This window comes from Jaculus jaculus, chromosome 8, assembly GCF_020740685.1.
Source record: "Jaculus jaculus isolate mJacJac1 chromosome 8, mJacJac1.mat.Y.cur, whole genome shotgun sequence".
NCBI classification, from domain to species: Eukaryota; Metazoa; Chordata; class Mammalia; order Rodentia; family Dipodidae; genus Jaculus; species Jaculus jaculus.
The window spans coordinates 841,074-862,516 of NC_059109.1; the positions used below are offsets into that span (position 1 = coordinate 841,074).

At 46.9% G+C, this 21,443-nt stretch overlaps 1 protein-coding gene across 4 annotated transcripts; it reads left to right on the forward strand.

Moving 5' to 3' along the window:
• Positions 1-662: 662 nt before the first annotated feature.
• Positions 663-20,902, forward strand: Mdc1 (mediator of DNA damage checkpoint 1). Of its 4 annotated transcripts, XM_045156242.1 has the most exons (16): positions 663-729; positions 1,025-1,146; positions 2,572-2,710; positions 6,010-6,390; positions 6,470-6,545; positions 7,570-8,918; positions 9,044-9,109; positions 9,277-9,366; positions 11,109-11,330; positions 11,970-12,013; positions 12,543-14,342; positions 14,423-14,542; positions 14,658-14,840; positions 18,966-19,091; positions 19,200-19,310; positions 20,549-20,902. In XM_045156242.1, exons 2-16 carry the CDS (start codon positions 1,114-1,116, stop codon positions 20,714-20,716), a joined length of 4,908 nt encoding a protein of 1,635 aa, XP_045012177.1. In that variant the 5' UTR covers positions 663-729; positions 1,025-1,113; the 3' UTR covers positions 20,717-20,902. The 4 variants fall into 4 exon arrangements, with proteins under 4 accessions (XP_045012177.1, XP_045012180.1, XP_045012178.1 ...); XM_045156245.1 differs by lacking the exon at positions 11,109-11,330; XM_045156243.1 differs by lacking the exon at positions 663-729 and having other exon boundaries at positions 851-1,146.
• Positions 20,903-21,443: the final 541 nt, after the last annotated feature.

Consider the following 21,443-nt stretch of genomic DNA (forward strand, 5'->3'; position numbering starts at 1 on the left):
GCCTACGAACATTTGCTTTATTTAGGATTTTCAACTGGTCGGGCATGGTGGTGCGCACTCTGGAGGCAGAGGTAGGAGGAACAGCGTGAGTTCGAGGCCAGCCAGAGCGAGTTACCCATTTAGGAACGTGGCCTAGGCAAGAAATAATGGCTTCTACTAAGCAAGCGAAAGACAATGAAATTCCACTGCAATGGTGATTTTTTTCAAGAGTCACGCCTACAGCATGTGGTCCAAATTGCTGCCTGTAGCCACGACTGCAATCCTCCACCCGTCCTCATTTCTCCTGAGTCGGCTCTGCGCCATATCTGGGAGGACCGAGGATGGGCGCTCTGGCCGCAAATCCACCGTACAGCCCTTCTATCCGCAGTCAGCATCTGGCGCCAGACTCTCTGGTTGCGGTTTGGAAATCTGCGCCGGGAAGTGGGAGGTGGACCGTGAAGCGACAGTAGGTGGTCCCTCGGAGCCGCCCAATCACCGTGCAGCACTCTCCGAGCACGCCGCCGCCTCGGACTAGCGTTTCCCGCCAGTCGTCAACGTTTGAGCTGTGCGGCAGCAGAGGGAGGGCGGGTCTTCCGGTGTGCTTGAGCCCCAGGACTCAATCGGGAAGCAGCAGGCTGTGAGAGACAGCACTAGTAGCCAATCAATGACTCGACTCCTTCAGGGCTCCGTTCTCGCGCCTTCCTGGTAAACGACCGTTACTGGTGGCGCGCGCGCGGAGACTCAAAATAGGTGAGTTCTGCCCCTTGCCACCGGGATACCATCTTGATTCCTGCGGAGGGCGGGCGAGAGGGGCGTGCCTTTGGGGTTGGCGGGGCGGAGGTAACTGGGGAGGCTTGTGTTTTCAGATTGTTATGCTGATCCTCGCCTGGCCCCAGCTGTAGGCTGAAGGCCTCGGACGGACGTTGATCCGAGGGTCCCTGCGCCGCCGAGTTGGCGAGTTGTCACGTCGGGGTCCGCTCGGCGTTTACTTCACGGGGTCACCTCCTTTCCCGCCCAACCGTTTTCTCCCTGTGTGTCTTTCTAGGTAAATTTCACCCGTGTAATTTTGAGTTTCTGTCAAAATCAGTATCTTCCTCAGGAGAGCGGGGTTGGCATTTTTTGGTTTGATTGAGGATGTATCCCGAACAACCCGTCGACCCGAACCAGGTGCGCAGTAATTACTGAACGGTGAACACGTTGGACCCTAGGGCAAAGACAGTTCCACTGCAGGTCTGGGGACCGCGGTGAAGGGCGTAAAATTAAGACCAGAAAGAACCTTGCCAAGGGACTGGATATTTTTGTTTTAATTTTGTATTTTTATTCGTATTTTATTTGTTTGAGAAAGAGGCAGAGAGAAATGGACACGCCAGGGCATTCATCCACTGTAAACAAACTCCAGACTCATGCGCTACCTTGGCTTATTTGGGTCCTGAGGCGTCAAACCTGGGTCCTTGGGCTTCTCAGGCAAATGCTTTAACCGCTAAGCCATCACTCCAGGGATTGGAGATTTTTATGCTGTGAAAAGTTTATGAAGCTGCGACAGGCTGACAAAGGGGTGACAGATTATGTCGGTGATCTTGGGTAAATGCCTTAAACCGCCCGTGTCATACTTTCTGTATTGTAATACAGGGTTCTTGATGTAAATAAATGAGTAAATAAAACAATGCTTAGGGGCTGGAGCGAAACTTAGTGGTTAAGGTGCTTGCCTGCAGAACCAAAGGACCCAGCTTCAATTCCCGGGATCCACGTAAGCCAGATGTACAAAGTGGCACGTGCATCTGGAGTTTGTTTGCAGCCACTGGAGGTCCTGGCATGCCCATTCTCTATCTGCCCCCCCTCTAAAATAAATAAATAAAATATTTAAGAAAAACAGTGCTTAGTACACAGAATCCTCCTTATAGGTTAACTGTTTTAGTTCCTGGCACTTTAGCTCAATCATGTTGAGGTGTAAAAAGCCTAGGCTTGGGCTGGAGAGATGGCTTAGTAGTTAAGCACTTGCCTGTGAAGCCTAAGGACCTAGGCTCAATTCCCCAGGACCCATGTTAGCCAGATGCACAAGGGGGCACACGCGTCCGGAGCTCATTTGCAGTGGCTGAAGGCCCTGGCATGCCCTCTCCCTCCCCCTACCCCCCTCCCCCCGTCAAATAAATTAATTAATAAAAAAAAAAAACAGGCTCTAGGCCAGCGTGGTGTGCACACCTTTGATCCCAGCACTCAAGAGGCAGAGGTAGGAGGATCTCCATGAGTTCACTGTCAGCCTGAGACTACATAGTGAATTCCAGGTCAGCCTGGATTAGAGTGAGACTGTACCTTGGGGAGGGAAAAAAAAAAAAAAAAAAAGCATAGGTTCTGCCTGCAGTACCCTTTTGTGGTACTGGAGGACCTCAATCTAGACAAATGCCCTGCCAATGAACTATACCAACTAGCTCCTCAACATAACTTCAGAATGATAAGAACAGAATGACTAATAGAATGAGACACATCAAGTTCACAGCTGTCCAGTTTTACACCCAATTATTTTCTTCCTCTGATGCTGTGTGGGAATGTACATGAACCACTGATGGGGATGATGATAATGTGTTTCCTTCCTAGATCATGGAAGATACCCAAGTTGTTGACTGGGATGCTGAAGAAGAAGAGGAGACAGAAAGATCCAGCAACTCCTTGGGGTATAGCTTGGAGCCTATAGGGCGACTGCATATCTTTGGTGGGACTCATGGACCACAAAAAGGTCAGGGAATATTGACATTGAAGCATGAATGGATACAGGTCTTTATTTTTCCTGGGAGGTAGTTTAAGGGAATAGAAGACCCTCATATGTTCCAAAGGAGATCTGAAAATTGTTTTCTGGGAATGGAGAAGAGGTGGCTAGCTGAGCTGATTGTTCAAGGCTAGTGCCTCTGGATTCACTGAGTGATTTTCCTTTGGTAAAGGACAATAAAGACATTCAAATAAAAATCCAGTGTGGTGTTAGAGAGATGTCCTAGTGGCTAATTAAGAACACTTGCCTTGGGTTGGAGAGATGGCTTAGTGGTTAAGCTTACCTGTGAAGCCTAAGGACCCAGATTTGATTCCCCAGAACCCGCCTAAACCAGATGCACATGGTAGCACATGCATCTGGAGTTTGCAGTGGCTAGAGGCCCTGGCCATTCATTGTCTCTCCTCTTCCCCCCTGTTGTAAACGATTTAAAAAGATTTTTTTTTTTTTTAAAGTACACTTGCCTCTTAAGCATGAAGGCCTCTCTAGCAAGAGACCACCTAGTTCAAATCCTCAAGACCCACATAAAAGCTACTGGAACTGAAGGTCAGAGACTGGAGAATAGGGCTTGCTGACAGGTGCATTGAGTTGAAGAAGAAACCCTGTCTCAAGGAAATATACAGCTGAGCAATAGAGAAGTGTACCCAAAGTTCTCACTTCTTCACATGTACATTCATATGTCTCACACACACCCAAAAAAGAAAATTCAAGGCCAGGCATGGTGGCACATACCTTTAATCCCGAAACTTGGGAGGTCAAAGTAGGAGGATCACTGTAAGATCAAGGCCACCCTGAGACTACAAAGTGAATTCCAGGTCAGCCTGGGCTACAGTGAGACTACCTTGAAAAAAAATGTGTGGCCTGGAGATAGATGGTAGTGATGGTTGTAGAGCATTGTATACTTAATGCCACTGAATTGTATACTTAGAATGATCATGATAGTTAGTTTTGTAGTAGGGTTCTCCACTGATCATAGTGGTACATGCCTGCAATCCCAAGACTCGGGAGATGGAAGCAGAAAGATCTACAACCTTAATTTCTAATTTTATTTATTTGAAAGAGATATAGGCAGACAGAGTGAAAGAGTAGAGTGTGCCACCACACTTGTCTCCAGATCTAAAATTTGAAGCCATCCTTGGTTACATGTGAGACCCTGACTCAAACAAAAAGCCAAGTGTGGTGGCACAGCCTTTAACCCCAGCACTTGGAAGGCAGAGGTAAGAGGATCACTTGAGTTCCAGGTCAGCCTAGGAAAACAGTGAGATCCAGATCAGCTTGGGCTGGAGGCCCTGGAACACCCATTTTATCTCCTTCCTTGAAAAAAATTTTTTATATACATAAGTACATACAAGGTAGGGTCTTGCTCTAGCCAGGCTGACCTGGAATTAACTCTGTCGTCTCAGGGTGACCTCGAACTCCTGGCGCTCCTCTTACCTCTACCTCCCGAGTGCTGCGATTGAAGGCATGAGCCACCATGCCTGGCTTGAAAATACTTTTTTAAAAAATTCTGGATGTGTGGGGCTGGAGTGATGGCTTAGCAGTTAAGGCATATGCCCACGAAGCCTAAGGACCCAGGTTTGATTCTCCGGGTCCCCATGTAAGCCAGATGCACATGGTGGCACATGTGTCTGGAGTTTGTTTGCAGTGACTGGAGGTCCTGGTGCGCCCATTCTCTGTGTGTGTGTGTCTCAAATAAATAAAATAGATAACTAAAAAAAAATTTTTTTTTTGTAATTCTGGATGTGGGGCTGGAGAGATGGCTTAGAGGTTAAGGCACTTTCCTGTGAAGCCTAAGGAACCAGGTTCGATTCTCCAGGTCTCAAGTAAGCCAGATGCACATTGTGGCACATGAGTCCAGGGTTGGTTTGTAGTGGCTAGAGGCCCTGGCATGCCCATTCTCTCTCACTCTTTCTCTCTTTCTTTCTCTCTCTCTCCTTCTCTGTGTCTCTAATAAATTAATAAAATATATTTTTTAAATATTTTATTTTTCTTTATTTATTTGAGAGAGAGAGAAATAGGCAGGGGAAGAGAGAATACACATGCCAGGGCCTCCAACCACTGTTAACGAGCTCCAGATATGTGCACCCCCTTGTGTATTTGGCTTACACATGGGTACTGGGGAGTTGAACCTGGGTCCTTTGGCTTTGTATGCAAGTGCCTTAACCACCTAGCCATCTCTTCAGCCCCAATAAAATAAATCTTTAAAAAACATTCTGGCCGGGCGTGGTGGTGCACACCTGTAATCCCAGCACTTGGCAGGCAGAGGTAAGAGGATCACCAAGAGTTTGAGGCCAGCTGAGACTACATAGTGAATTCCAGTTCAGCCTGAAATTCTAGAGCAAGACTCTACCTCAAAAAACCAAAAAGTAAATAAATAAAATAAAGGGCTGGATGGATGGAGAGATGGTTTAGCAATTAAGGCATTTGCCTGCAAAGCCAGAGGATCCAGGTTTGACTCTGCAGGAGCCATGTAAGGCAGAAGCACAAGGGGGCCCATACATCTGGAATTCACTTATAGTGGCTAGAGGCCCTGGTGTGCCCATTCTCTTTCTCTCTTTCTCCCCTCTGCTACTTCTTTCCTCTTATATATATATTTTTAATTCTGGATATGGTTATGCATACTTGTAACTCCAGGATTGAGAGGGGCAGAGACAGAGACTGCTGGGATTTGGTGGACAGCCAGTCTAACTGAAAAATGGCAACCTCTAGGCTTAGTGAGAGTTCTCCTCTCAAAAAAATAAGACAGAAGAGCAATAGAGAACATCCAGTGTCCTCTGACCTAGGGCTTGTGGATCTATGTACATGTGCATTCATTGTACTTACACATCAAAAATAGAAACAAAAAACATTAGCTGGATATATATCTGAAGTAGAGTTTGCCTAGCATGCATGAGGTTCTGGCTTCAAGCCTCAGCACTAAGAGGGTAAAAAAAAAAAACACTCCAGTGTAGGTAGGTAGAATAATATGTGTGGTGTATATTCTTTGATGCCTTCTGTCTTAGGGCTTTGTTTTGTTTTGTTTTTGTTTTTCAAGGTAGGGTCTCATTCTAGCCCAGGCTGATGTGGAATTCACTGTATTGTCTCAGGGTAGCTTCAAACTCAAGGCGATACTCCTACCTCTGCCTCCCAAGTACTGGGATTAAAGGCATGTGCCACCACATCTGGCTAGGGTTTTTAATTTTTATAATGTTTGTAAGGGCCTTGAGTATCTTATCAGAGTATCTTCAGACCAAGACTCTTGCTTTAAAACCAATCTCCTTTCTAATCCTTAGATTACCCACTATACATTGGCAAGAATGTGATAGGACGAAGCCCTGACTGCTCTGTGATCCTGCCCTTTCCATCCATTTCCAAGCTGCATGCTGTGATTGAAATCCCATCCTGGAACAAAGCAGCTCTCCTCCAGGATTGTGGGAGCCTCAATGGTACTCGGATTATGAGGCCTCCTAAAATCCTAACCTCTGGGATTAACTATCGTTTGAGGAACAAGGATTTGATTCTGCTTGCTGACTTTCCCTGCCAGTACTATCGCCTGGATATACCTCTGCCTTTGGTCTCCCGTGGCCCTCTAGCTATAGAGGAGACTCCCAGGATACAGGGAGGAACCCAACCTTCCAGAATTCTGTTGGCCGAGGACTCAGAAGAAGAAGTGGGTAAGTGTTTGCATTGAGGCGAGGAGGGGGTGTGGGGCATGACAGGGATAAATTGTCAACTTTTTTCTGTTCTTTCCAGATTTTCTTTCTGAAAGGTGTGTGGTAAATGAACCAAGGATCACATCCTCCCCTTTAACAACAGTAGTTCCAGAAAGGTGAGTACCAAAGGACCAGATACCTGAGTCTTATTTCTTTTGTGCATCTCTGTGTGTGTCTATGTTCATATATGTGTGGGAACATGCTTGTGTATATGTGTGTGTTTGCAGGCCAGAGGACAACCTTGAGTCTCATTCCTTAAGTACATTACCTCTTTTTGAGACAGACTCTCAATGACCTGGAACTCAACAATTAGGGTAGACTAGGTAGCCAGGAAGGTCCATCACATACTACTTCACCTGGCATTTATGTTGGAAATTGGGATTCAACTCAGGTCCTCATGTTTGCAAGGGAAACCACCTACCAACTGAACTGTCACCTACAGCCCCCCCTTTTCTGAGGTACGGTCTTGTTCTAGCCCAGGTTAACCTGGAATTCTCCATGTAGTCTCAGGATGACCCCCAAACTTGGCAGTTCTCCTACCTCTGCCTACTGAGTGCTGGGATTAAAGGTGTCCACCAGCACACCCAGCAGTCCCACTTTTTTGAGGCAGAAGTATAGCCCATGCTGGCCTCAAACTTGTGATATTTCCTTGCTTCAACCTCTTCAGTGCTGGTGTTACAGGTGTAGAAACATCATGCCCAGCTTTAAACACCTGAGTCTTTAAAAGGAGGAAGAGCCAGGGGCTAGACAGTTAATCTCTAAGAGAAAATAATCTTGAAAGGTGGGCTGAAGGACTGTATATTCAGTCAGCTGAATTATTTGTGTTTTTTTTTTTTGTTGTTGTTGTTGTTTTTCTGAGGTGGTGTTTCACTCTAGTGTAAGTTGACCTAGAATTCACTCTGTAGTCTCAGGCTGGCCTCAAACTCACATCTATCTTTCTACCTCTGCCTCCTGAGTACTGGGATTAAAGGTTTGTGCCACTATGCCTGGCTACTCAGCTGAATTTTAATAAGAACCTCTGATAAACTCAATGAAAGTCAGGAAATTTGCCACTTGGCCTGCCCTCAAGATGTTCACAATTGAGTGAGATGTTGCTTCCCAGGAAGTACATTCTATAGATTCTCCCTGTTCCTTTCACAGTGATGAAGAGGGGCTTTCTGCAGCCCCAGGTGTCCCAGGGCCATCTTTTGTTACCTTTGACTTGGTCAGTGACACAGATGAGGAGGAAGGTCAGCTACCAAAAGCAGAGGAGGCCTCTTCAGCTACCAGTGAAGGTGCCATTGTAGAGGCAGAGCAGCCTGATGAGAGGACAACTGGTATTCAGCGAGTGAAGGCTCAGGCTACAGTGCAGAGGTACAAGGACAGAAAAGTCAAGTCAGATGCAGGCAATGATGTAGTTCCACTTGGGGTGGTTGGGGAGAGGAGCCACCTTCCTAGAAAGGACAGTGACACAGATATGGATGAAGAACACCAGTCTCCTGGAAAGCCAGCCAAGGCCCCCTTGGAAAGGGCTCAGCCTTCAGGCTTTGTGGACAGTGACACAGATGTGGAAGAAGAGGGGATCCCTATGACCCCAGCTGTAGTTCCAGTGAAGAAGAGGCAGATCCTCCGCAGTGTTGGTAAGAAGGGTCCTAGAGCACCTGGTCTGGCACGTCTGCCAGAGAGGCCATCTGGTAGAGACACTAGTGTAGAGGAGGTCAAGGCCCCATTGGCTGTTCCTCTGGAGAGAGGCCAGACCTCTGTAGTGATCAACAGTGATATGGATGATGAAGAAGAGGTCTCAGCAGCACTTGCTTTAGCCCATCTGAAAGAGAGTGGAGCCATTTTGTGGAGCAGAGACAAAGCTATGGAAGAAGATAGGGCCCAACCTCAAATTTCCTATGGGAGAAACAGTGACACAAATACAGAGAAGGAGAAGCTCCCAGGAGGAAAGAGAGAAACCATCCCTACAGACAAAGATGGGATTCTTGTAACACATTCAAAAAAGAGCCAGCCTCCTTTTGGGCACAGTGATTCAGGTGAGGAAGCAGATATGAGCTCTCCTGGGATCCAACTTGTGGGAAGTCAGGCCTCCACCTTTCTGGACAATGTAGACACGAAGGAGGATGTCCTACCAGGGCCATCTGTTCTCCAGATACCTGCAAAAGAGACAAATCAAGCAGATGTGGAAGCAAAGCTGAGCCCAGCAATGCTGCCTATAGTGCCTCTGGAGGAAGGGGTATCATCAGCAGTGGCAGATGTAGGAAAGAGCCAGCTTCCTGAAGCAGGGGATGCTGGGACACATTGGGTGACAGCTGTTCTTAAGCAGGAAAGCACTTTTGAGGAGGCCCAAGACAGATCACCTGTGGCACAAGTGGAGCAGGTGGTGGTGTATGCAGGATCTCCAAGGGAACCCACCATGCCACAGAGAGAGGGAGCCCAGACCCCCATGGGATGGGAGAGAAAAGCATATGTGGGCAGGACCAAGAACTCCGAAGACTGCTATGATGGTAAGTCCTGCCCTTTGCTCTGCCCTTGACCCTTAAAATAAACTGGTTCTAAGGGTTCAGGAGAGAATTGTAGGAGTTAAGGGTCATATGTGACTTTTCCTTTATCTTGTATTCATCCCCACCAGATCCTGAAGATCTAAACCTTCCAGCTACCCAGTGCTTTGTAAAAATGGAGCGTCAGAGTCCAGAAAGTGAGTACATTGGTTGTTTGGATCCTGGTACCAGTGAGAGTTGGGCAGCTAGACTGGAGGTCCTTGAAGGGTGTGAAGACTGGTATGGGCACAGCATGAGATAAAGAATCAAATCCTGGGGTTCAGTAGAGGAGTTATGCTCTAGCCATCTTGTTCTTGTGCAACAGTCCAGACCTTGGAAGATGAACCCACCCAAGCCTTCCCACTTACTCTGCCTCAAGAGCCTGGCCCTTCCCATTGCAGCTTTCAGACTCCAGGTATATATAACAAATTTCTATACATCCAGCTTTATATCTGGGTATGCTTAATGTAGAGTGTGGGACATGTATGCACATGAACGTGCCCAAGTGGCGCCCCAGGCACCCACCTGTGGTGGTGGGAGTAGAAATAGGGTGTCTGTCACTCATTTTCCCATTCTTTTTTTTTCTTTCCCCTTTTGTAGGCATGGTCTCACGCCAGCTCAGGCTGACCTGGAGTTCACTATGTAGTATCAGGGTAGCCTTGAACTCATGGCAATCCTCCTACTTCTGCCTCTCAAGTGCTAGGATAAAGGCATGCACCACCATGCCTGGCTTAAAAATATTTTTTTGTTGTTGTTCATTTGAGGTAGGGTCTCACTGTACCCCATGCTGACTTGAAATTCACTCTGTAGTTCAGGCTGGCCTGGAACGCAGCAGTCCTCCTAACTCTACCTCCCAAGTGCTAGGATTAAATGGTTAGATTAAAGGTGTATACTGCCATGCCCTGCAAAAAAAAGTGTTTGGTGGGGGGGATTGAGGAGGGAATTTGAAGTAGGGGCTTGCTCTAGTCCTGGCTGACCTGGAATTCACTATGTAGTCTCAGGTGGCTTTGAACTCACAGTGATCCTTGTACTTCTGCCTCCTGAGTGCTGTGATTAATGGCACGCGCCATGACACCAGGCATGCTTTTTTCTAATTTTTTTTTAAGTTTTTTAAAATTTTTATTTATTTGGGAGAGAAAAGCAGAGAGAGAGAGAATGTGTACGCCAGGGCCTTCAGCCATTGCAGATGTACTCCAGATGTATGTGTCACTTTGTGCGTCTGGCTCTATGTGAGTGCTGGGGAATTGAACCTGGGCTGGTAGGTTTTGGAAGCAAGTGCCTTTAACCAGTGACCAGTTTCTACAACACTGATGTTTTTGTTTGTTTGTTTATTATGTTTTTTGAGGTAGGGTCTCACTCTAGCTCAGGCTGACCTGGAATTCACTATGTAGCCTCAGAGTGGCCTTGAATTTACGGTGATACTCTTACCTCTTCCTCCCAGAGTGCTAGGATTAAAGGTGTGTACCACCACACCCAGCTCCTGAGGTTATTTTTAATAATACTAAAAGTTATAATTACTACCTGTACTATTCATGAGTCTGTCTTAATCTTCTCTCAAACTATTGTCTTTTTTTAAAAAAAAAATTTATTCATTTACAAGCAGAGACAGAGAATGAATGAATGATGAATGGGCATGCCAGGGCCTGTAGCTGCTGTAAACAACTCCAGGTGCATTTGCCACTTTGTGCTTTATGTGTTTTTATCTAACCACCTGTCTCTTTTGCCCTGATATTCCCTTTTCCTATTTTTTTTTTAAATATAGTTTATTTATTTATTTGAAAGAGAGAAAGAGGTGGGGGTGGGGGAGAATGGGTGCTCCAGGGCCTCTAGCCACTACAAACGAACTCCAGATGAATGCATCCCTTGTGCATCTGGTTAATGTGGATCCTGGAGAATCAAACCAGGATCTTTTAGCTTTGTAGGCAAGTGCCTTAACCGCTAAACCATCTCCCTAGCCCTGTTTTTTTGTGGGTTTTTTTGTTTTTGTTTTTTTTTTTTTAGGTAGGGTCTCGCTTCAGCCCATGCTAACCTGGAATTCACTGTGTAGTCTCAGGGTGGCCTCAAACTCACGGCAATCCTCCTACCTCTGCCTCCCATGTGCTAGGATTAAAATTATGTGCCACCACGCCTGGGCTTGATATGTCTCTTTATGTCTAGGTGCCCTGGATGTGCCTTGGGAAATACTGTCTACACAGCCATTCTGTCTGAGAGAGTTTGAGGTCTCTGAGCCTCAGCCCATTGCCACAAGCCTTGAGGCTCATGGATCTTGCCCATCTACATCGAGGGCACTGCCACGTTATGAGCATCCAGTTCACATCAGCCTGGTTCACACAGAGCCATTGGGAACTCAAGGCAGAGAGACTATGGAGAAAGACATGGGTACACCAAAACAGCAGAGAGGATGACCCCTGAGATAGGGCCATTGTGGGGGGGGGAGTCAAGGAATGGCCACCAGAAAGTGAAAAAGATGTAAAGGGGGAGGAAGAATTAACTAAAAGGATACAGGACGTACAGGGAAATCAGGTGGTAGCTATAGATACTCATTGTCAAGAATCTGACAAAGTGAAGAATATGAGTCCTGAAAGGGATAAGGAGAATGTGAAGATAAAGGTAGAGATGTCCGGTGACATCCAAGAGAAAGAGATGGAGAGGCAGACCCTTGCAAGAGAAATGTTTGAGAGATAAGTGGAGAAGCCCATAACAGACAGAGAGTGGGAGCCTGCTGAGTTAGGAGTGAACCTCGTTAGAGAGGTGGTAGAGGGAAGGATCCACCACCAGAAAGGGCAGACAACACGTGAGCTTCGGGTGGGGACAGGGTTCCTTGAGGGACTTGCTTTAGCCCTAGTGGTTTCTGGGAGACAGGGAGATGGAGGAAAGAGAGTCCCCATGAGCCCTGGGAGGCAGCAGAGAGGTAAGTAAGGGTGGGGAGAGCCCAGGATGGTATGCAGTCCTCATGACAGCCCCAGAGCCAGGGATCGCACAGAACTCAGCTTCCCTTGTTTTTACTCTCTTGACTAGGCAACTTGAATTGCAAGATTCCACCTGCTGAGAATGCCTCCAAGGTGAGAACTGCTTTCTTGACTTGCCCCTGCTGTACAGCACCTACCCCAACCTCCATGAACTCTTTCGCCCAGCCTTGCTTGAGTCTGTTCCTTTGCTCTTATTCCCAGTTGCTTCCATCTTCACCACTCCTAAGTTGGCTTCCATCCTTATACCCTGTCATTGTTGTGAAGGGATTGCTCATTCTACCTGACTGAGAAATAAAGTCCCTTTCCTCATGCTTCTTCCTTTTTTTTTTAAAGGTAGGGTTTTGCTCTATCCCAGGCTGACCTGGAATTCACTAGGGTAATCTCAGGGTGGCCTCAAACTCAGGGCAGTCCTCCTGTCTGTGCCTCCCAAGTGCTGGGATTAAAAGGCATGTGCCACCATGCCCAGCTACTTTCCTTTTTGACTCATCCATGCCATTAATTCTAACCACTCACCTGTGGAGAACACTGTACTGGGACTATGGGGAGAGGTTCCTCCCCATATTATCAAAAAGAGACTGCTTTCTGAGACTTCAGTGCCTTTCCCTCCTTTTCTGTTTCTCAGGGAGATTCAGAATCTTCAAATCCTTCCTGGCTTCACACAGTGCCTGCAGCCTCAGCCTCACCCCAGAATTGCCTTACCTCTCAGAGCCAGAAACATTCTGTACCTCATTCTCTGGTTTCTCCCCCTTCCCCTTCTGAGCCCCCCATTCCCATACCTCACAATGGGAGACTAGAAGCTTCTGAGAGTCTCTCATCCTCAGAGCCTAGCACCAGGCCTCTGCAGTACACTGTTAAGCCACACACTGCCCTCCCCACAGACCAGCCTGCCACCTCTAAACCCACATCTCGAGCCACTAGGGGCAAGACAAATAGGTCCTCCATCAGGACCCCAGAACCACCTGTCACCGCTAAGCCTATATCTCTAGTCACTCAGGGTAGAACAAGTAGGTCCTCTGTCAAGACACCAGAACCAGTTGTCCCCACAGGCCCTGAATTCCAGCCTACCTCTTCAGACCAGCCTGCCACCCCCAAGCTCCTATCTCGAGTCACTCGTAGCAAGACAAGTAGGTCAACTGTCAGGACCTCAGAACCAGTTCTCCCCATAGGCCCTGAACTCCAGCTTGCCATCCCCAGGCCTGTGGCTCTAGCCACTCAGGGTAGGATAAGTAGGTCCTCTGTCAAGACCCCAAAACCAGTTGTTCCAACAGGCCCTGAGCTCCAGCCTATCTCTTCAGACCAGCCTGCCACTCCCAAGCCCATATCTCGAGTCACTCGTGGTAGAACAAGTAGGTCCTCTGTTAAGGACCCAGAACCAATTATCCAGATAGACCCTGAGCTCCAGCCTGCCACCCCCAAGCCTGTATCTCAGGCCACTCGAGGTAGGACAAGTAGGTCCTCTGTCAAGACCCCTGAAGTAGTTATCCCAACTCCTGAACTCCATCTTCCCACTTCCATAGACCGTCCTGTAAACCCTAATCATTCCATATCTCAAGTAACTCGTAGCAGGACAAATAGGTCCTCTGTCAAGACCTCCGAACCAGTTGTCTCCACAGGCCCAGAAATCCAGCCTCCCACTTACATGGACCAACCTGTCACCCTTGAACCCATGTCTCAGGTCACTCAGGGCAGGGCACCTAAGTCCTCTGTCACAACTCCCAAACCAGTTATTTCTGCAATTCCTGAACCCCAGCCTTTAATGTCCAGAGAAGAGCCTGTCACCCCCAATCCCATATCTCGGGTTACTAGAAGCAGGACATCTAAGTCCTCCACTAAGACTCCTGAATCAGGTGGAAGAACACCCACAGATCTGGATGCTCCTGCCTCCACAAACCAGTCTGTCATCTCTGAGGCCATAGATCAAAGCAAGACACTAAGGTCTTCAACCCACAGTGCTACCCCAATTTCCATTATTCCTAAACTTCAGCCTCCTGTTGCCACAGCCCAGCCTGCTCCTCTTGAGCCCAGTAACAGCAGAAGGAAGAGGGCTGCTGGGAAGCAGGGCTCCCACATAGCTCCCATTGGCCATAGACCTTCCTCTGCAACCCCTGAGCCTGAGTTGTCCTCAACAAATCAAAGATCAGGGGTACTGAGAGCAGCCGAGTCCCTTGGGACCATTCCTGAGCCGGCATTTCACCAAATTGCTGAGGCACACACTCATGCCCCCCTGACCCAAAATGTGGAAGAAGCAGGGAGATCTGGGTTCACCCTGGAGCCCAAGCCTGAGGCATCTCAAATCCGTAAGAGGCCTTCCACTACCATGGACTCATCCCTACTTCAAAAGCGACCCCGAAGAGGAATGTCCCAGAAGACAGTATTCTCCAGTGAAGAAGAAGATTCTGCTAATAGGCTAGTGAAGGAAGAGGTGAGGAGAGAGCTGGGGCCACCAAGCTAGAACAAGAGCTGTAGGACTCAGAAACCCTCACCAAAAGTTTCTCATTCCAGGGTGTAGTGGTTCCAGAACCAGATAAGAGAAGGAAAGACCAGACAGAAGAAGGGCCCAAGGCAAATGCAAGCCGCATCCTGCGGAGGAACAAACCTAACGAAGAACCAGTAGCCCCCAGGGTAAGAGACAGAAGGCCAGGGACTCTGGAGTAAGGGAGGATGGGAAGAGTTGAGAGGTGCTGCTGGTATGGGTTGTTATAACCGTCTCATCACAAGCCACTCCCTCTCCCCTCAGGTGCTCTTCACAGGAGTAGTGGATGCTCGTGGGGAGCGGGCAGTGCTGGCACTGGGAGGAAGTCTGGCCACCTCAGTGAATGAGGCCTCCCACCTGGTCACTGATCGCATCCGCAGGACAGTCAAGTTCTTGTGTGCCCTGGGGAAAGGGATCCCTATCCTCTCCCTGGACTGGCTGTATCAGGTGAGAGGCCAACATACAATCATAGACCAGTAACAAGTAGCAGGAGACTGCTCACAGAGCAATGAAGGACGTGGTGGGAGGAAAGGACATAAAGGCAGGTGAAAGTAATGAAGAAGGCCTAGTAAGGCTGGCTTAGGGTACATGCCCATAATATCTGTACTTGAGAGGTGGGGTCAGGATGATCAAGAATTCAAGGTCCTCTTCTGTTTTGTGTGGAGAATGAGTCACAGCCATATTTTCTGTATTTTATTTATTTATTTGAGAGAAAGAAGGAGAGAGAAAATGGGTGCCCCAAGGCCTCTAGCCAATGCAAACAAACACCAGATGCATGCACCTCCTTGTGCATCTGGCTTATGTGGGTCCTGGGGAATCAAACCAGGGTTCTCTGGTTTTACAGACAAATGCTTTAACCATTAAGCCATCTCTCCAGCCCTTTTCTGTATATTTTTAGTTTTTGTTTTGATTTTTTGAGGTAGGGTCTCACTCTAGCTTAGGCTGACCTGGAATTCACTATGTCATCTCAGGGTGGCCTCAGACTCAGTGATCCTCCTACCTCTGTCTTCCAGGTGTTGGGATTAAAGGTATGTGCCACCATGCCCAGCTTCTATTCTATATTTAAAAACATATTATTTATTTGAGGGGGGGGGAGGGGGAGAATGGTGCACCAGGGCCACTAGCCACTACAGATGAACTCCAAATGCCCCCTTGAGCATCTGCCTTATGTGGGACCTGGAGAATTGAACCTGGATCCTTAGGCTTCGCAGGCAAGCACCTTAACTGCTCAGCCATCTCTCCAACCCATATTTTCTGTTTTAAGTGAGTGTATTAAGTACATAGCAAGCAAAAATAAAATAAGTAGTATCCAGCAACTGAATAACAACATCAAATGCAGTACTTAGACTCAGCAGAAATGATTGAAGAGGGCTGAAGTGATCACTTGGCCTTTAAGTTATTTGCTTGCAAAGCCTGGGTTCAGTTCCCCAGTACCCACATAAAGCCAGATGCACAAAGTGGTACATATAAAAAGGTCATTCGGCACCGCAAAGGACACAGTGAAAAAAGCAAAGAGGCAACCTACAGAATGGGAAAAAATCTTCGCCAGCTATATATCTGATAAAGGATTAATATCTAGGATATACAAAGAACTCAAAAAGTTAACTAATAAGGAATCAAACAGGCCAATCAAAAAATGGGCTAAGGAGCTAAATAGAGAGTTCTCAAAGGAAGAAATACGAATGGCATATAAGCACCTAAAAAAATGTTCTACGTCACTAGTCATCAGGGAAATGCAGATTAAAACTACATTGAGATTCCATCTCACTCCTGTCAGATTGGCCACCATCATGAAAACAAATGATCATAAATGTTGGCGGGGATGTGGAAAAAAAGGAACCCTTCTGCACTGCTGGTGGGAATGCAATCTGGTCCAGCCATTGTGGAAAACAGTGTGGAGGTTCCTAAAGCAGCTAGAGATTGATCTACCATATGACCCAGCTATAGCACTCCTAGGCATATATCCAAAGGACTCATCTCATTTCCTTAGAAGTACATGCTCAACCATGTTTATTGCTGCTCAATTTATAATAGCTGGGAAATGGAACCAGCCTAGATGTCCCTCAACAGATGAGTGGATAATGAAGATGTGGTACATTTATACAATGGAGTTCTACTCAGCGGTAAAGAAAAATGAAGTTATGAAATTTGCAGAAAAATGGATGGACCTGGAAAGTATTATACTAAGTCAGGTAACCCAGGCCCAGAAAGCCAAGCGCCACATGTTCTCCCTCATATGGGGATCCTAGCTACAGATGACTGGGCTTCTGTGTGAGAATGAAAATACTTAGTAGCAGAGGCCAGTAAGTTGAAAAGGAGACATAAAGGGTGGAGAAAGGAAGGGAGGAGGATACTTAATAGGTTGATATTGTATATATGTAATTACAATGATTGTAATGGGGAGGTAATATGATTGAGAATGGAATTTCAAACGGGAAAGTGTGGGGGTGGGGAGGGAGGGAATTACCATGGGATATATTTTATAATCATGGAAAATGTTAATAAAAATTTAAAAAAAAAAAAAAAAAAAAAAGGTCATTCGGGGCTGGAGATATGGCTTAGCGGTTAAACGCTTGCCTGTGAAGCCTAAGGACCCCGGTTCGAGGCTCAGTTCCCCAGGTCCCACGTTAGCCAGATGCACAAGGGGGCGCACGCGTCTGGAGTTCGTTTGCAGAGGCTGGAAGCCCTGGCGCGCCCATTCTCTCTCTCTCCCTCTATCTGTCCTTCTCTCTTTGTCTGTCACTCTCAAATAAATAAATAAATAGAAATTTAAAAAAAAAAAAAAAAGGTAATTTGCAGTGACAAGAGGCCCTGGCATACTCTTACATCCCCCCTCCCCTTTGTTTCTCTATCTCTGTCTCAAATAAAAATATTTTTTCAAATAAATAAAAAAAACATTTTTAAAAAGCTGAGCATGATGGCATATGCCTTTAATCACAGCACTTGGGAGGCAGAGGAGGATTACCATTATTTCAAGGCCACCTCTGAGACTACATAATGATTCCAGGTCAGCCTGGGCTAGAATGAGACCCTACCTCAAAAAAAAAATAATAGGGGCTGGAGAGATGGCTTAGCGGTTAAGCGCTTGCCTGTGAAGCCTAAGGACCCCAGTTCGAGGCTCGATTCCCCAGGACCCACGTTAGCCAGATGCACAAGGGGGCGCACGCATCTGGAGTTCGTTTGCAGTGGCTGGAAGCCCTGGCGCGCATATTCTCTCTCTATCTGCCGCTTTCTCTCTCTGTCACTCTCAAATAAATAAATAAAAGTCAAAATAAATTAAAAAAAATAATAATAAAATAAACACTGAAGAATCCCTATGGAAACAGCTGGAGTCCTGATTGAGGGTCCCTGGCAAAGCACCATGTCCTCTGGTGAGGCTTCCAATTAATTTTCACCATAAGCATTGTTATACCATGAGATAGTGACCTCTGCTTAGGTCTTAAAATTCAGGGAGAACCTATAAATGGTTTACCATTCAGCTATTCTCAAAGGTACAATGGGGCTGAAGAGATGGCTTAGTGGTTAAAGTGCTTGTCTGTGAAACCTAAGGAACCATGTTCAACTCGTCAGATCCCATGTAAGCTAGGCGCACAAGGTGACTCAAGCATGCAAGGTTGTACATGTGTACAAGATAGTGTAAGCATCTGGAGTTAGATTACAGTGGCTGGAGGCCCTAGCATGCCAATTCTTTCTTTCTTCCTCTCTGCTGCCTTGCATAAAAAGAATAAAAGGAGCCAGGTGTGGTGGCACATACCTTTAATCCCAGCACTCAGAAGGCAGAGGTAGGAGGATTGCTGTGAGTTCGAGGCCACCCTGAGACTACATAGTGAATTACAGGTCAGCCTGGGCTAGAGGGAGACCCTACCTCAAAAAAACAAAATGAAAAAAAAAAAAAAAGAATGAAAAACCAGTCTGTTGGGCTTGCCTTAAAAAATAAAAAATAGGGCTAGAGAGATGGCTTAGTGGTTAAGGCACTTGCCTGCAAAGCCTAAGGACCCAGGTTTGACTCCCCAGAACCCATGTAAGCAAGATACACATGCATCTGGAGTTTGTTTGCAGTGGTGTGCCCATTCTCTCCCTCTCTTTCCCCTTTCTCTGTCTCTTTCTCAAGTAAATAAATAAATTATAAAATTCTTAAATAAATGGCACAGTGTTTTAAATACTCTTGGAGGTGTTTGCTTGTCTTTCTCCTTGTCCCAGGACTAGGGTCCAGCCTGACCAAGGAGAAAGGATCTGGGAGGATACTTGAGTCTGAGACAAGGGAGTCTACCCCATTCCCAGAGTCAACAAGTGCAGACAGCACATGATAATTTATTAATATAATTTATATTACACTTGGCAACATAGTGAGTTTGAAACCTGCCTGGACTACATGAGATCATGTCTCCAAAAAGAGAGAAAGAGATAGTAAGGCTTGGAAATGTAAATGGAAGAGCACTTACCTAGCATGCTTGAGGCCCTGGGTTCAATCCCCAGCACTGAGGAAGATACCCTGAGTTCTCTCCAGATGCTAAGCAGTTGTACTGGGCAGGGGAGTGGACTCAATTGGATGCTGACTGCTTCTTCCATTAGTCCCGCAAGGCTGGCTGCTTCTTGCCCCCGGATGAATACTTGGTGGCTGACCCTGAGCAGGAGAATAACTTTGGCTTCAGTCTTCGAGATGCCCTGAGCCGGGCACGAGAGAGAAAGCTGCTAGAGGTGAGAGGCTGTCTTCTCCCCCATGCTTCAGTGCCTCCATCCCAAGAAACTTCACAGTGGCCCTTGGCCTGTCAGTGCAGACATCTGTCTCCTCCACTTCTCTTTTAGGACTATGAGATCCATGTGACTGCTGGAGTGCAGCCTCCTCCTCCTCAGATGGGGGAGATCATTACCTGCTGTGGAGGCACAGTCCTGCCCAGCATGCCCCGTTCCTATAAGGTATAGCTAATGTGTCCTGAGTCTGGTGAGGGAACAAAGAGGTGACAGAGATGGGGGAAGAGGGATACTGACACCAAATGGGCTGACCTTATTTTATTTGGTTTTTATTGTTTGTTTTTTCAAGGTAGACTCTAGCTGTAGCCCAGGCTGACCTGGAACTCACTCTGTAGTCTCAGGCTGGCCTTAAGCCTTACAGCAATCATCCTGCTTCTGCCTCCCAAGTGCTGGGATTAAAGGCATGTGCCACCACCACACCTGGCCTTATTTTGTATTTTAAATATTTTCAAGTAATCAGGCATGATGGCACAGGTAATCTAATACTTGGGTTGTAGAAGCAGGAGGATCAGGTCATCTATGGCTACATAGTGAGTTTGAGGCCAGCCTGGGCATCAGGAGACCCTGTCTCAAAAAAAAGCCTAGATAGGCCAGGCTGGTAACACATGCCTTTAATCCCAGCACATGGGAGGCAGAGATAGAATCACTGTGAGTTCGCGGCCACCCTGAGACTACTTAGTGAATTCCAGGTCAGCCTGGGTTAGAGAGCGAGACCCTACTCTAAAAACAAAAACAAAACAAAACAAAAAATTCTAGATAATGGCCAGGTATGGTGGCATACACCTTTAATACCAGCGCTCAAGTGGCAGAGGTAAGAGGGTCACTGTGAGTTGGAGGCTACCCTGGGACTACAGAGAGTGTCAGGTCAGCCTGGGCTAGAGTGAGACCTTCCCCCACCCTCCAGGGTGGGGGGGGTGGAATGCTGATTGAACTGGGCATGGTGGCATACACCTTTAATCCCAGTACTCCAGCATGAGGAAAGGCAAGGTAGGAGGTTTGATGTGGCCAATTTGGGACTACAGAATGAGTTTCAGGTTAGCCTGGGCTAAAGTGAGACACCCTACCTTAAAAGAAAAACAAAGCTAGATGAATTCAGATTTAGCCTTTTGGGCAAGAACATGTCATAGACGATACAGTGTGCTTTTGCCATATGGCTTCATTTCTGGAGGACTTCAGTGATGTTAAGGCTTGTTAGAAGTCCTACATCTGTTTCTGGGGTTCTTTTTTGCTTGAAACAGGTTCTCACTTCTAGTCCAAGCTGATCTGCAACCCATTCTGTAGCCCAGGATGGCCTCCAAATCTCAGCAGTCCTACCTCAGCCTCCTGAGTGCTGTGAGCCACTGTGCTGACTTTCTAGAGCTCTTTTTACTCCTGATTCTGTCTTTGTGGTCAATCTTCCCCAGGCTCACCGAGTTGTGGTCACATGCCCTCAGGACATCCCTCGGTGCTCCATCCCATCTCGCCTGGGGCTGCCCCTTGTCTCTCCTGAGTTTCTTCTGACTGGAGTGCTGAAGCAGGAAGCCACCCCAGAAGCCTTCCTCCTCTCCAATCTGCAAATGTCATCCACCTGAAAACTTTTCTTCTCTGCCACTCAAAGAAGCTGTAAAAAAAAAAAAAAATAGCTGGAAAGAACTCAGGGTTTCAAAACAGACTGGAATATATGTTGATATGACTGGCTTGGGACCATGGGTGAGACCAGAAAGGTTTATGGAAAAAAAAAAAAAAAACAGGCCAGGCCTGGTGGTGCACGCTTTTAATCCCAGTACTTGGGAGGCAGAGATAGGATGATTGTTGTGAGTTTGAGGCCACCCTGAGGCTACAGAGTGAATTCCAGGATAGCCTGGGCTAGGGTGAGACCATACCTCAAAAAAACAAAAAATGCAGAAAGATTTTCTAAAATGGTCATTTTTATTTAAATTGGCTAATCCCAGACTGTGGGTGTAGTTCAGTAGCAGAGCAGTTGTCTGCCATGAATGAGCTAGGCCCTGGGTTTAATCCCCAGCACATATATATACACAAGTAAGTAAAATGACCAATTCCATGCTAGCTATCTTGAGTGGCTGCTTACCTCTAGCCACACTGATGAAGTCATTGTTCCATGGCATGCTGATTGGAAGCCATATCTCTTTTCTTACTAAGATTCTTACTCATCCTCAAAAGAACTGAAAGCAACTTTGTGTCAGAAGCTTGCAGACATGCTGGGGGTGACAAGATGAGAGGGTGGAATGCTAGTAAGTGATTTTCCTTTCTCCAGCCTCACCTGGTTAGAAATATCCTTTAGCTTTGACTTGAAGTAAG